Source organism: Dendrobium catenatum, unplaced genomic scaffold (assembly GCF_001605985.2).
Source record: "Dendrobium catenatum unplaced genomic scaffold, ASM160598v2 fragScaff_scaffold_231, whole genome shotgun sequence".
Classification (NCBI taxonomy): domain Eukaryota; kingdom Viridiplantae; phylum Streptophyta; class Magnoliopsida; order Asparagales; family Orchidaceae; genus Dendrobium; species Dendrobium catenatum.
Window position 1 is genome coordinate 4581780 of NW_021318693.1, and position 15832 is coordinate 4597611.

The 15832-nt window shown below is 35.8% G+C and overlaps 2 protein-coding genes across 2 annotated transcripts; one reads left to right on the plus strand and one right to left on the minus strand.

The window, feature by feature from the left end:
* Nucleotides 1-500: 500 nt before the first annotated feature.
* LOC110097748 lies at nt 501-2896 on the minus strand. The gene is made up of 2 exons (XM_020824301.2): nt 2698-2896; nt 501-2359 (listed from the first exon to the last, which is right to left on the minus strand). Exon 2 carries the CDS (start codon nt 2262-2264, stop codon nt 726-728), a length of 1539 nt encoding a protein of 512 aa, XP_020679960.1. The 5' UTR covers nt 2265-2359; nt 2698-2896; the 3' UTR covers nt 501-725.
* A 5462-nt stretch (nt 2897-8358) lies between these two features.
* Nucleotides 8359-8856, plus strand: LOC110097462 (RING-H2 finger protein ATL52-like). The gene has a single exon (XM_020823839.2). The coding sequence runs from the start codon at nt 8359-8361 to the stop codon at nt 8854-8856; it is 498 nt and encodes a 165-aa protein (XP_020679498.1).
* Nucleotides 8857-15832: the final 6976 nt, after the last annotated feature.

Consider the following 15832-nt stretch of genomic DNA (forward strand, 5'->3'; position numbering starts at 1 on the left):
CCTAAAAAATCTTTATTAGAAATTATTAAAATTAATATTATTTTATTAAATTTAAATGTGAACTTGACTCTTAATAAAACACAATAGAGAAAAAATTCATGCAACCGCCCTCACATAGTGAGATAAAGACTTGTTATTGTTATGCAAAACACTTCAAATACTTACAAATTAAAATTCAATAATTTTATACTAATTTACTCATTCATTAAATATATTAAAAATACAAATATTATTGCATGTCAAGTAAAAGCCAAATTAAATATCTAATTTTATTTGTATATTTTACCAATTAAAAACATTAAAATAATTTATATGCATCATTAACAATCATTCATGCATTTACCATATGCCAGACTGCCAGTATTTGCAATAATAAAAAATTATAAATAGCTTCAAAGTATGAAGCATTTTCTCCAACAATCCCAAAAAGAAATTATAAAAGCAGCACTAATCTTGCAAGAAAATAAGAGAAAATTATGATAAAGACACTCTAAGTCAAATTTGATCAGAATGAGCAATATTTTTACTTCAAAACAAGTGCAACACATAACCATCAAATCCACCCTGACCCAAAAAATTTCCCCACGCAATGCCCAAAAACAATAAAAAAGTGCTATGAAGGCTGTATATGATGATTGAAGCTTCTTAAATACAAAGCAATTTTTCTGCATGAAACAAAGTAATCAACAGTAATTGACCAATCTACTTCACCCAACTTTCTTGCATTAACAAAAGTTCATTGGGTCGACAAGATGAGGAGGGCGCATGGAAACCCTAACTTCATGTTCTTCAGAGCCAACCCGATGCTTTGGCACCATAATCTCAAGAACAGCTCCAGTTTCATCATAATAAGCTTCCAACTTGGCCTCTTCAGGTATGCGGGTAGCTAAAGGTATCTCCCTTACAAATTCACCAGGAGGGCAGTGTTCGGGACAAGGATCTGTCAGCTTGAATGTCCTATCATGCCTTCTTATGTAAGGCATTCGAGCAGTACTAACACATAGTATCTTAACTATTCCATGCGTAAGTGTGTTCCTCCAAGAGACCTTCACTCTCTGTTGATCAGAGAAAGGCAAGCTAACCATTATAAGATACCCTTCATCATCCTCATATATCGTCTTTCCAGCAGTTACAGGCCCAGAAGCATTTCTCATGACACCACTGAACTCATTCAGCCATGGAGGATCAGCTACTACATGCAATTCAATGTCTGCAACTCTATCTGAATAAGAACTGCTAGGAGAGCAGAAGTCTTCTTCCATTCCTTGAGGGAAATAATCCTTCCTGCGCTTGTTGCCAGTAGCTGGAAGGTCTATCCCTTCAGAAGCTGAAAGATTTGATTGCTGGGTCAACAGGTTCAATCCAGAACCGTTGAGTAGTTTCTTCTGATGTGGATGCAATGTCATCGTCTTCAACAGAGGTGGCGGCCTCTCAAGCTCAAAATCCATGGTGGGAAGATTCCTCCATGATGAAAAGTCAATGGCATCTGCGGGAATTGAGAAATTAAGTTCTCTTCCAGTGAGCTCTGTCCATTTCTTGCAATCAGCTTCAGAAACAACTGTCAGATTGGGGAGACTCACAACCTCAATCCCATGAACACACTGTGGGTTAGAAAGGCCTCTGTACTGCTTGCGTTGCATCCGATGCGATCGAACAAAACCCTTTTCGACATTGAAAGGGAACTGAGGCTCGCCGTTACGAGAGTGCCCATTCATGAAGCTCCTCAGCTGCATCTTCCCAAGAGTATTTTCTACTCTGTCCTTAAACACCCACATGTACATGTTTTCCATGTCATGCTGGACCAAGAACACATCGAGCCGAATGTTGGACTTGTCGAATCCAGTAAAACCAGATCCATCCCATATAATCTTTCCCTTGGATTTCTCAGTGAGGGCAGGCTTGAAATAAAAATTGAAGAAGAACCAGGCTCCCCATATGCCATCTCCACGTTTGCTACATTTTCGAGATCCAGCCTTAGGGATTATGACAGTGGACTCAGCTTCATATATTTGTGTTCCTAAGCCAACATCAAGCAACTCGGAGTGGTCGAACTGGCAAGGAGATCGATCAGCTGAGAGGGGTAGGTTAATGTCCGGCGGACCATAAAGCACAATTTGGCGTTGGATCATGTCATGGTCCGAATCATCATGGGAAGAAGAAGGTGGTGCAGTCAGCAAAGGGCAACCTCCAGTGGGATCCATGGAGAGAAGGGTGGAGGGGTGGTGGTTCTCCATGGAGAGAGATGTAAGCAGGGATTCACCCATATGGTTTTCAATCTCTCCAAACTCTGTGATAAGCTATTTGACTTAATCCCGAGAAGCTCCTCCTCCACCTCTGACACCTATCCGTCTGGTGGATTCTGAAGTCCACCGCAATAAAGAAAAAGAAGCATCGCACAGAAAAACCTCACAATTCCATTTCATAAATACCAACACCCAAATCAACCAACCAGAAGAAGAAATACAACAAAATACCCACCCAATCTTAACCGCAAAACCAAGTAAAATTAAAGAAAGAGAAACCTTGATAGTATAAATCAGTTAACCATTCCCCCATTTAGCAATTGAAAACCCCCAACTAACTAGAAGAACGAATCGTTAAAAAGACGGAAATTCAAATCGAGCATTTCAATAATTAACTGGATGAAAAAAAAAAAAAAAAGCCCTAGGAGGACTGTGATCGCTTCGAGATGGTTACCTCGGCAAGAACGGAGGCGGCGGCGAGAGTTTGCATGCCGGAGAGAAGAATGCCTCCACCACCGTAACCAGATTCGCGATCTTTCCCCATCCAGATAAAAGATTCGAGAGGAAGAGAAACGAAAGCAGAAAAACGCGAAGAAGAAAGAAAGAAGGAGACGGCAAAAGGGTGAGGTTTTCATGCTCCCGCGTTCAGACTTGCCCTCCATCAGATAAGATCGCATCGCCGTTTGTAACGGTGACGGCTTCTTTCCTTTTCTTGTAATTCCAGCATTTCTTTTTTCAGGATTACACACATAACATTAACTATTTACAAATTCAATTTGAATTCATATATTTTTATTGAAAATTTAATAAAACAATAAAATGTGATTTTATAGTAAATTTTGATATTTAAATGAACATAAAAATAAGAAAGATATAAATTTTATGAATTATTAAATTCGAGTATATATATATAATGATATAATAAAAATAATAATGATGATATAATAATTATTATAAGAAAATATAAAAATTAAATTAAACTAAAATCAAATCACGCCTAGAGGCCGAGGCGTGTGACACAATTTAAATATATATATATATATATTTTTGAAATTTCGATTTCATACGGAACTTATTATTTTTAAATGTTGGCGTCCATAGAGGGTTTAGCTTTAAGAAGGATTTAACTCATTTAGTAAACTTATTATATATTAATTATTATTATGATATTTAATCATAGTAATTTATTATATATTAATGCTAATTTAAGTAATAAAATAAAAATTAGCATAAATAATATCTCAATTAATTATTACTTAGTAATTTACTTAACTTATTAAACGATGCTTTTTATTTGGTTAAGTTCGTGGGGGTCTAAATTAAATTATTAAGAACCCTTGGTCTTTATTTCTCTTCTTCGAAATTCTCTTCCATTTTTTTTTATTTTTTCAATTTTAAATATGCACTTTAATTATAATTAACATAACTAATATCATAATTAGCTATTAATGAATAATTTATAAAGGTAAAAAATACAATTTTAATCAAATGAAACAATAAATGATATTAATATGGTTAAATTAATATCTTTTGGCTCATTAATAATAAATATGAGGAGGAGTCCACGGAGTCAGAGTAGTTTAATTTAGTTTATATGAACTTGTTTATTTCTGTGAACATGTTTTATTGAACAGTTTCTTTTAATGTGATGTTTTTAGTTGATTGTTAGTACTGAACTGTTTCTTTTAATGTTATAAACTGTTGTGAAACTGTGGTGAAATTGTTGATATGTTGTAATGTTACAATTGAAATGTTGTAGAATTGATATTTGTATAGGTTTGCAGGTGTGGAAATTTGATTGTTGGCTGGGAAGGAAATTTTTTTTTGTCAATGCTCCAGGTTTCCGGCGGATTTTGCGCCGGAAGTTCGCCGGAAACGACGATACAACAAATCGTATCGTATGTACCGTCGTCTTTGTTCTGTCGGAAATTACCGGCCCATGTACCGGCGCACAGTCCGCCGGTAAGTACCGACGTACAATTTGAATCGCAAACGAGTTCGTGGGGTTTCTATGCACACTTTGTATCGTATTATCCGCCGGTAATGGCCGGCGCATAATGCGACGCTAATTACCGGCGGATATGGCGCCGAAAATAATTTATCGACGCGACCGAAACCGGCGTATGGATTTTCGCCGCAACGTGCGCCAGAAACGTATATTTCCGTCGAAATATCTATGTATTCCGGCGGATTTCGTCCGCCGGTAATATGAGGTTTTCCTGTAGTGAGTTTAGTAGCGGTGGTTCGCTGATGGAGCCGCATAGGTTTGGCGATGGCGATTAAGCGATAAAGGTTTGATGGTGGTGGTTACTGGTTAGTCAATGATTCTTGGTTTTCCAATTTGCAAATTTCATTATTTCCGTTCTGCACTATTGTACTTGCATCCTTACTGCACTATTTTTATAGGTCTTATGGTTATTGTATGTATTTTATTATTTTAGCATAAATTCATGATCAAATTGATATCTATTGCTTTGAGCTGATTTGCAACTTGCATATTGTTTTTTTTTTTTTTGCGCTATGAGTTGACTTGTAGGATTTAGGAATATGTTGAGCTTTTTAGCTCATTATATATAGTTTAAATCATTTCAGATCAGGGAAGATGATTGAGAGTGTGAAACTAATTAGTTATAGATATATATTGATGAATATAGTCATTTTCATTGATATTTATACTATTGATAAAAGAAGTTAGATAGATTTGGTTGTTATTATTATAAAAGACAAAAGAAAGAATTAATTATTCAAAATTAGATTTTGGGATATGCCCCATAAATATATAGAAAATCTTAAACACTCCATCAAAATGACTGTTTCTATTGAACATAGTTGATTTCTTTAATATTTAAGTACCTTAATTATGTCAAAATTAATCAATCTTGGGCTCATTATATTCGTCGTGTCAAGCTGCTTAATTTGATTATAAGCATGCCAAAATTATAGACCATTTGGCCATCCAACTAACGTCATAAAGTTTTAATTATGCTTCAGGCTCTTGATTTGGACTCATTCAAGCTTATATTGGATCACTTTTGGAGTTGATCAGTTTGTCCTATTGAGACATTATGTTCAACTATAAGTTTATTGAAATCAGAGTTCAAATATCTTTTAATTGAAATTTGAAAGTTTTCAATTCAAATATGTCTCGAAATTCATTCCAGATCAATATGACTTTTGATTATATAAAAATCTTATTTAATAAATATTATTTAAAAATTATCAATTAAATATGGAAAGCCTTGTCTTTCTCCCTCAAATTTCAAGATCCTAGATGACAAATAAGCAAGGAAGTGGGCATCAGAGCTTATTGGAGAAGGTATTGACGAGACCAGTGACAAATGAAGGATTGTGAAGGAGAAGAAGTTGTGATAGACTTCTGGATACAAGTTAAATTTGTCCACTGCTTGAATTTACTGAATCTTGGATTTAAGCCAAAATGGGGGGAGAAATAGGATTTAAAATTATGTAGGAATTAAAGTGTCATTTTTTTAAAATTCTGCGCTCAAATCCTTCTATCAAACAACCCAAGTAAATGATTAGTCCTCGATATTTCCCTTAAAGCTCAATGCAAGTTACTAAAGACTGTTTTGAATTATGTTCTTACAGATCTACAGTATAATATCACATGCTAATGAGCCTTTATGAGAAGGCTCAAAGAGACATTATCATAAGAATTTACTTTTATCATTAATAGTTTTAGTTTCGATGAAAAATACATTATCATAACCAAAATTCTCTCCTTTAACTAATATTGCTTATTCATATCATATTTGTTGAGGTCAACATTTCTTTCATTCATCCCTCATCCCCTCCTCCCTATCTCAAATCCACTAACATAAATAATATAACAACTCACATACCATAAAATCTATAACATGTCATTTAAGTTCTACAACCCAATTTGTCATTCCAAAAACATCTTAATTATTGATATCTTACTCATTAAATCAAGCACTTATTATATTCCAAGAAAACTTACCCACCCTAAATACACCCACATTTACTCATGTTCATTTATTTCATTCTCTCTAGCCATCACTAGTACTAATCCCCTCTCCTTAAACCAACTTAAAATTCCTCCCCATCACAACTAATATTCTATAAATAAACCATCACTCACCACTAATACTTTTTCCTAATTGGCCATTTTAAATAAAAAAAACACCAAACTTTAGTTATGGTCTTGCTAAGGCAATGGAAGATCCTGCTCACTCCTCCATTCCATATCAAGATGACTTTTGATTATATAAAAATCTTATTTAATAAATATTATTTAAAAATTATCAATTTAAATATGGAAAGCCTTGTCTTTCTCCCTCTAATTTATATTTTCCTCATATGTCTCCCTTTGTCTCGATCCTTCATGAAGCTCTTTATCATGAATTTTAGCAAAAGTTAAAAGATTATTAAGGACTTGTCCCACTTCTCTAGGATAAGCCAAAATTAAGGGGATTTCTGAAAAAAGTTTTTTAGAGATTCTCTTTAGAGGCATACTAAATCTCAAGGGAAGAATAATATTATTGTGAGGGTTTTCCTAAGTATCCACCCTAGTTCATTTTACTCATCACTATTATAGCCTTATAGGGGGTAAAAGTATGATTACTTTCAAAAGAGCCTTAATGAGGGCAAGGACATAAAAATTTATAGGGGTAGAAACAAAATTTTCTCAGGTTTAATAGAACTAGATGGTTTAAGTGTTGCATAGAAATTTCCCCATGTCTAATATAAAAAACAATACATAGTTATTTAATTACGAGTTCAACAAAAGAGCAAACTTTCATAGTTAATTGCATCTTATGGGTTAAGTTCTATAGAGACTCTTAATTAAGTTCATAAATTATATTTTGAAATTCACAATTTATATTGATCAACATAGTTTATGAATGTCAAGTGAGATTGGGACAACTAGACATCTTGACATACATATTTTTAGGGTAAATAAAATAAATTTTAAGATTCTCAATCTCCTACTCTAGGTTCATCTTGCTCCTCAAAGGTTGTGAGCTTTAGCTGTCGCTACAGGAAAACAACTCATTTCCGACATAATTTCAGGCGGAAGTAAATTCGTCGCAAATACCGGCGGATTTTCCGGCGGATTTCTGGAAAATGGACGCCGGAAAATGATGTTTTTCCTGTAGTGTGTTGATGATTAGAGCTTTGAAATTCTTCAAAGTTGAAGAAGTATTTTCTTAAATGTGTATTAGTAGAGCCTATTTACAAATTTTTTTAGTGGTCTTTCTAATTGATTTAATCAAATGTGTATAAGCATGATCTACTGGACGATCAGAGTCGATCTTTTTTATTATTTAGTTTTTTTCCTAATATCTTTATTATTTAATGATACCATATCTGAGTGAAATTAGGCTTACTATATTTGTATCATCAAAACGCTCATTTTGATCATAAGCACACAAAAAATGGATGTCATTTAATTTGGTCCCTCAAACGGCCCTATGAATGACTCATTATATTTCAAAGAGTCTGACTTAGCCAAATTCAGGTTCGAATCAAGAAGTTATTAGTATTGTTGGTTGGTCTCACCATAACACTTATTTGCTATACAAGTTTGCAAAAAATAGAGTTTGGGTGGCCTCAAAGCCAATTTAAAAAATTTCTAATTTAAATAATAATCTTTCTCTCTCTCTCTCTATTCATAACCAATTAAATTCAATCATACCAATAATGAATTTAATATTGATCAAATGCTCGATTTTTTCTTTAAAAAAATTTTGTGGGTTGTTATCACAACTTCCATTGACCATATATGATAAAAAAAATACTTTCATTGACCATTTTTATTTTGGTCTCTTTCAAAAGTTTCATTTTTATGAATATTTCAAAACAATCTCACAAGGATTATTTTTTTACGGCTATAGCATTCCAATACCTTCTTATATTCATTCCAAGCAAAAAACAAACATATAAAAGTATATCGAGCACGACAAAATTAGAAGCTTGTAATTCTAAAAAATCTTTTTTTATTTCACATTAATGCGTTATTTAATAATTTTATACTCCAAGGTCAATTTTTCAACGCATAAACAAGTAAAAAAATTAAAAAAAAAAAGCCTCCCATGGACTCCTCAACAATTTAACAATCTCAACTGCATCTCTTATGAAGAAGGAAAATCCTGCTCCATGCAGCTTTCTCCCTCTCATGGACGGTGAACAAAGCAACCTTCGCGCCTTCATGAATCTTCTCCTCGTCACCTTTTCTCTAGCCGCCGCTTTCGTCGTAATTTACTTCTGTATGTCAAAAATCTGTCGCCGGCAGCGAGGTCGTGACGTGTTTCTAGAGTTCAACGGCGAGGCGGCGATCAGAGCTGATGTGGCGGTGTCCATTGAGGTGTCGAGAGTTCAGCTGATACCGCCGTCACGTATTTTTAGGAAGGTAGACGTGGCTGGTGGTGAAGCGTGCGGTGGCAGTGCCGGCGGCGGTGGCGGAGGAGAGGAGAGGATGTGTGCGGTGTGTTTGTCGGAGTTTGAGGACGGCGAAAAAGTTCGGTTTTTGCCGGAGTGCGGACACTGCTTCCATGTGGAGTGTATTGATAAGTGGTTCCGGCGGAATTCTACATGCCCAATGTGCAGACAGGCGCTTACCCTATTGCGATAGGGGAAGAGAGCCAACCTTTTGTTGTCGGCCGACAATGAAAAAATTAGTAGGTGCCCTGTTCCATGTGGCCGGAGGTTAATTCGGACATGTCATGTCATTCAATATACAGTATATTGGATGATGTGGCCATGTGGCACATCCGAATTGTCCTCCGGATTTATTTGAACACCGCATAGAATAATCATCGATGATGATTGATAAGCAGAGTTCTTGGATTTTTAGATAGTTAAGCTCTCTCTAATTACTTGTCAATTTTATGTGTAGAATAAATGCGGAGCTATCTATAATTTTCTCGAGTATTTATTTCGTTATATTTGGCAAAATTTTAAACATGTATCGAATGATCAATATTGATTTCTTGATTATAGACGGTTTCTTAGGCATTTAAGTGTCATTTGTGAAGACTTTTTTACTGTTTCTTAAAACAATATTTTAGCACGATTTTTTTTTAATTTTTGTATTAAAAAGCTGCTTTAAGAAGTAGTAAAAAAGCTATCTCAAGAGAAGCCTTAGTAATATTAAAATTAAGTGATTTTGAACTTATTGACTCTCTATTTATAGAGATGTAAGTATATAGGATTTGGGCATCGTTTCACTTTTTAAATTGTGTATGAAGTTTGAAGCATCTAACTAGCTAGACTTCGAAGTTCTTGATTTATGATCATTTGAACTTAGATTAAGACATATTTAATGTTATTGAGTTTTTCTCATCAAATAGTATGGTGAACTATGAAGTAATTATAAAAGAGATCAACCACTATAAAAGTGAGCAACATAATTTACATAATTTCATTTGATCTTCATTATTAATAATCACATGAACAATCCTCAAATCTCAAATGATGGAATTAAATTCATTCAAATGTGATTTAATAGATATATAATATGAACTTTTAGTAAAATTTATTGAAGAGGCTATTGATCATATACAACAGCTCCACCTTGAATCACAAACATTTTATAGTTATTTCTTCCAAGACATCTATCAAAATCTCACCATCTAAATGTAGCTAAATTATCATGATACTAATTACAAAGCAATTGTAAAAGAGATCAAGTTCCAAAGAAGAATGCACCAAGTCTATGTGGTTGACTTTAGTTTATATCAACAAGGAGATAGAAAGACTTTGATCCACTAAAGTTTTATTTGGGAGAGCTTTTTTCCTGCTTTATGAAACAACTTTTTAGTATAAAATTTAGGCTTCGTTTGGGATGACTTTTTTATTGCTTCTTAAAGCTGCTTTCTAGTACAAAAATTTAAAATTTTGTACTAGAAAACTGCTTTAAGAAGGGACAAGAAAGCCGTCCCAAACAAAGCCTTATACTAAAAAATTGCTTCATAAAAATAATAAAAAATTTGTCCCAAAAGACCCTTATATAATATCTATATACATCATTATATGATTCATATATGAATATTACATTTATTTGTAACATTGCCAGATTAAATTTTAATCTTTGGATCTAAATTTTTAATTTGACCATTTGAATGCTAACTTGATATTAGATATAATAATGTCTTATCATGTCTAATGGCATGCAGATTGGTTAGATTAATTTCAAGTGGTATTACTATAATTTTCATAGCAAAACTTAGCGAGTAGCTACCACCAGCAAGTGATATTACAAATTTGATCATTATCTTCAATAATCTTTATTAATATAATAAGTTATTTAATTGTTATTTGATTATTATCATATGGTTCGATAAATCACCAACAATCGCCTTGTTCACGGATGGATCTCTAGGCATTTTCAAATTGGAAACTTTCAAAATTAAATGCGGTACCATCCGAACTCAAATTTTACCAAACTTATAGTCAAACTAATCAATGTCTCGAAGATACAAACCCAACGACAGAAAAATCGTTCCAATCTGAGCCCAAATGAGTTTAAATTGAGAGGAGAAGCATATTTAGAAGGTTCAAAGTATAAATTAGATAACCAAATGATATCCAAATATCACATGCTTATAGTTGAATCGAGTGGCTCGATGAATCCAACGAGCCCATGATTACTTCATTATGATATCACTAAGACACTTAAATGCTTGACAAAAGCTCTATGATCAAGAGAATCATTGTTAGCCATTTGATAGAACACTCCGAATATATCCTGGATCTTCCCAATATTTACTGAGGATGTCACACCCAAAAAACTATAAATACCATCTCATTCTTCACATAAAAGGGAGAAGGCGAATGAATGAAGAAGAGGAGAACTCTAACACTTGAAGAATCCTGGAGCTCCACCCGACACCACCGCCCATGAATCCACGTTACCAGGCCGTTGTTGCTGGACGTCTACCCGACCATCTCCGTTGGCTATAGAGCCTTCCTCTTATCACCATCACCTGACTACAGTCCCTCCGACCACTGTCCTTCAGACCTTCGCTCGTCGACTACAGTTCCTTCAACATCCGTCACCTGATTACAATCTTTCTAACTTCCGTGGTCTGTCGACTACGGTCTTTCTGACCATCATAATCCAACTATGACCCTACCAACCAAATGAATTTGACAACACTCACTTGAGAACAACTCTTATGATATTGATTTCTTCCAGTCCCAACCACGTATAAAGTGCTTTATACAATGTGTATTAGCTACATTGAGCCAACACCTTCCTTCGAGAAAGGGCATTATTTATAATCAACTACAAACACAAGTGGATACATTCAAACTATGCAAGGCCCATGATTTTTCCACCATTTAAGAGGTCTTTACTTAAAAATTTTTGTCTCTTATGAACACTACACTTCTCTTTCTTATATATATGTCTGTTAGATCTTCGTACAAATTTAGGACATTAAATTCTTTATTTCTCCGCAACACGAATTTTCCAGGATGCAACATGGTCCAACATTATTGTTCTTGTGGTCCTCATACGATTGATTTTTAGAACTTTATGCATCCATTACAAACACAATTATTGGAGTATCATTATATGAAATCCTTAACAACGTACTGCTGAGTGAAAGCTATGGACTTTAATAGATAGGTTAAACAAAGTGATGAAAATTGATTATTAAAACCTTCTAAACTCTTCCTACCACCCACATCAATGGCATCTCCTCTTCCCGCTCCATTTTACTCTTCTAGCATTCATAACTAACTACATCAACATCTTTTTCACTTTCTAACATTCATGACATTTGCGAGCTCTAGTTTGAACTTAATTCTACGAGTTTAAACTCACTCGTTTATAATAAAAAGAGAAAATGAATATGCTACAAACAATTATTATGATAACATCACAAAAGAATGAGAAATTAATAGATAAGTAACAAAAAATCATTTATAAGAAATTAAGATATAGATTTTAAATATTTTTTAGTAACTTTATATTTGAACTCCTGAATTTTAACATGTTTAAACATATTTTATATTTATATTTTTTAAATGAGCAAGCTCGCGAGCGAATGAGACTAGTCAAGTCAAAGTTAGTCAAGCTTGACTCCTCAGCTAATCAAGCTCATCTCGTAAGCCATTTATCCAATCAAGCTCAGACTAGCTCACAAACCAACTTGACTCACTTACACCCCTAACCCTAGTTAGTTACTATCTCTTCCCGCATCGATGTGAGACTCTATCTCTCTCTCTATCTCTCTCTCTCACATTGAGTTCTAGTTTTCATTTCCATCTTTATTGGTAGACCACCATAAAACCCTATTTTATTTAGGACAATCAAATCATTTTTGTCAACCTTACCTGAGGGTTGACTTTCTATGATTCCTTTGATCTGGTAGTTTCTTCTTTCTGAAGTATTCATTTCAATATTACAATATACCAAACAATTCTTATTTTGAATCAAATCAAAAAAACTTGCATTATAATTATTAAATAAAAAAATTACAAGCTTTGCATTCATTATAGAAAATATTATCTCAATTGTAGCAATTGTAACTGACAAAGTTAATATCAAAACAATAAGCCTGTAAATTAAGGGATACATAATATCTTTCTTAATCTTAATAAATTATTTTGCACAGCAATGTTACTCAAAGATGAAAACTCCTCTCTTGTTCACATATCAAGAATGTATGTGAATAGTTGGAGCTCTAAAGCTATAAGTTTAACAATAGAAAAAATATGTTGAATATTACTTTGCAAGCTGAATTAATTTTTTCTTATCATAAAAAGAAAAACATTTTACTTCGATTCAAGAATGAAATACAAAGAAGCAACTTAATACTAACTTCAAAGAATTTATTATTTTGCTATTGAAATTACATATCAATAACAATGTAAAAGAAATTCACACGATAATGATGCAAATTTGTTATTTTTTATTTCTGTGTTCTGATCGCCAATCACTCTTGAATTTAGAAATCATACTAGAAACATCAACTTCAAAAACATTGCAAAAAATATAATACTTAGTCAAGTAAAAAATATCATATATTCATTATTTGTAATATTATTTGGAGAATAGTACTAATTTCATTATATTTTTGATATCTTGATCTTTTTTCTGCAAGGCTTGTAATAATTCATTTGTAACACCTACAATGTAAATAATTAAGTGCATTGTAGGATAAAATAAAAAAAAATTCAATATCATATATCATAACACTAGCTTCAAAAAGATTGTTGATCATTTATCGTATTTTTTTTAATAATTTCAATCACTTCAATTACAGAAGCATACATTTTCATCAGATTAATTAAGGTATGAAAATGCGAACATCAACGAGTGTCACCAGCTCGTTCTAAACTTGTCTTTTGATTCAAATCTTGACCACTACTCAACTTCTCTTTGGTTAGATAAAAAATTATTTTATAATGTTGAATTGTTCTAAGTGCATCACTCTTCTTATATGAAGATCCTACAATATAGACTTCTCCTCAAAGAGTCCGACGACACTCGTCTAACACTCCTCCAACACGTGTCGGACACACCGAACATGTGCCCAATTTAAAAAATATCAAATACAAATTGGACAAACATATCTGACACGCACATCTTAAATATTTTATTAATTTTTTTAAATATAATTTCTTGTATTTGGAGGGATTTAAACAAAATTTCTTATTTCCTATCCACAACATCAAATCAACGTCCGCACTTGTTGCGTCCTGGAATATTCACGACGGTAGATCCAGCGCACAAGCAGATAAGTGAGAGAGGGTGTAACATTTATAAGACACCAAGATTTTTATGTGGAAAACCCCTTAAAAGGGGAGAAAAACCACGGGGTCTAGCCCAATTTGAATAAATCCACTAGTATTTGCAGTCGATTACAAATGAGGCCCTTCTTAGGGAGAAGGCCTTAGCTTGATGTTACAAATGTTCGTCATATAGAATGCATTACATTGTGGGAGTTACAATAATCAACATAGACATGTTTGTTTGGTTGGAAGGGCCATTGTCGGCAAGAGACAGAGGTCAGAAGGACCGTAGTCAGCAGGAGACCGAGGTCTGAAAGATAACGATGTCTTGTGATGGAGGTCGGAGTGACCGTAATAGGCGACGGAGGACGGGAGGACCGTGTCGGCAAGAGACTGGGGTCAAAAAAACTGTTGTTTTGTGATGGAGGTCAGAGTGACCGTAGTAGGCGACGGAGGTCAGGAGGATCGTAGTCGGCAGAAGACCAGGGTCTGAAAGACCGTTGTTGGCAGGAGACCAGGGTCTGAAATACCGTTGTTGGAAGGTGGCCGAGGTTTGAAAGACCATTGTCTTGTGATGGAGGTCGGAGTGACCATAGTAGGCGACAGAGGTTCAAAAAAACTGTTGTTTTGTGATGGAGGTCAGAGTGACCGTAGTAGGCGACGGAGGTCAGGAGGATCGTAGTCGGCAGAAGACCAGGGTCTGAAAGACCGTTGTTGGCAGGAGACCAGGGTCTGAAATACCGTTGTTGGAAGGTGGCCGAGGTTTGAAAGACCATTGTCTTGTGATGGAGGTCGGAGTGACCATAGTAGGCGACAGAGGTCGGGAGGACCGTAGTCGGCAGGAGACCGGGGTCAGAAAGATCGTTGTCCTATGATGGAGGTCGGAGTGATCGTAATAGGCGACGGAGGTCGGGAGGATCGTAGTCGGGAGGAGACTGGGGTCAGAAAGACCATTGTCCTGTGATGGAGGTCGGAGTGACCGTAGTAGGCGACGGAGGTCGGGAGGACCGTAGTCGACAGAAGCATAGGGTCTGAAATACCGTTGTTGGCAGGAGACCAGGGTCTGAAAGACCGTTGTTTGGAAGGAGACCGAGGTCTGGACCATCATCTTGTGATGGAGGTCGGAGTGACCGTAGTAGGCGACATAGGTCGGGAGGACCGTAGTCGGCAGGAGATTGGGGTCAGAAAGACCGTTGTCCTATGATGGAGGTCGGAGTGACCGTAATAGGCGACAGAGGTCGGGAGGACCGTAGTCGGCAGGAGACCAGGGTCTGAAAGACCGTTGTTGGCAGGAGACCAGGGTCTGAAAGATCATTGTTGGCAAGAGACCAGGGTCTAAAAGACCGTTGTTGGAAGGAGACCAGGGTCTGAAAGATCATTGTTGGCAAGAGACCAGGGTCTAAAAGACCGTTGTTGGAAGGAGACCAGGGTCTGAAAGATCATTGTTGGCAAGAGACCAGGGTCTAAAAGACCGTTGTTGGAAGGAGACCAGGGTCTGAAAGATCATTGTTGGCAGGAGACCGGGGTCTGAAAGACCGTAGTAGGAGGGTGATACTTCGGTAGAAGTTTGATGTCAGATGGTGGTCTGGCGGAGTTCGGGCCTCAAGTGGTGGTCCGGCAGAAGTCCGGGCCTAAGGTGGTGATCCAGCAGAGCAACGACGTCAGACGATGGTCCGGCGGAGGTGAAGGCCTCAAGTGGTGGTCCGGCGGAGCAACGGTGGTCCGACGGAGCAACGGTGGTCCGGCGGAGCAACGGTGGTCCGACGGAGGTGAGGGCCTCACGTGATGGTCCGGCGGAGCAATGGCGTCAAGCGGTGGTCCGACAGAGGTGAGGGCCTCAAGTGGTGGTCCGGCGGAGCAACGGC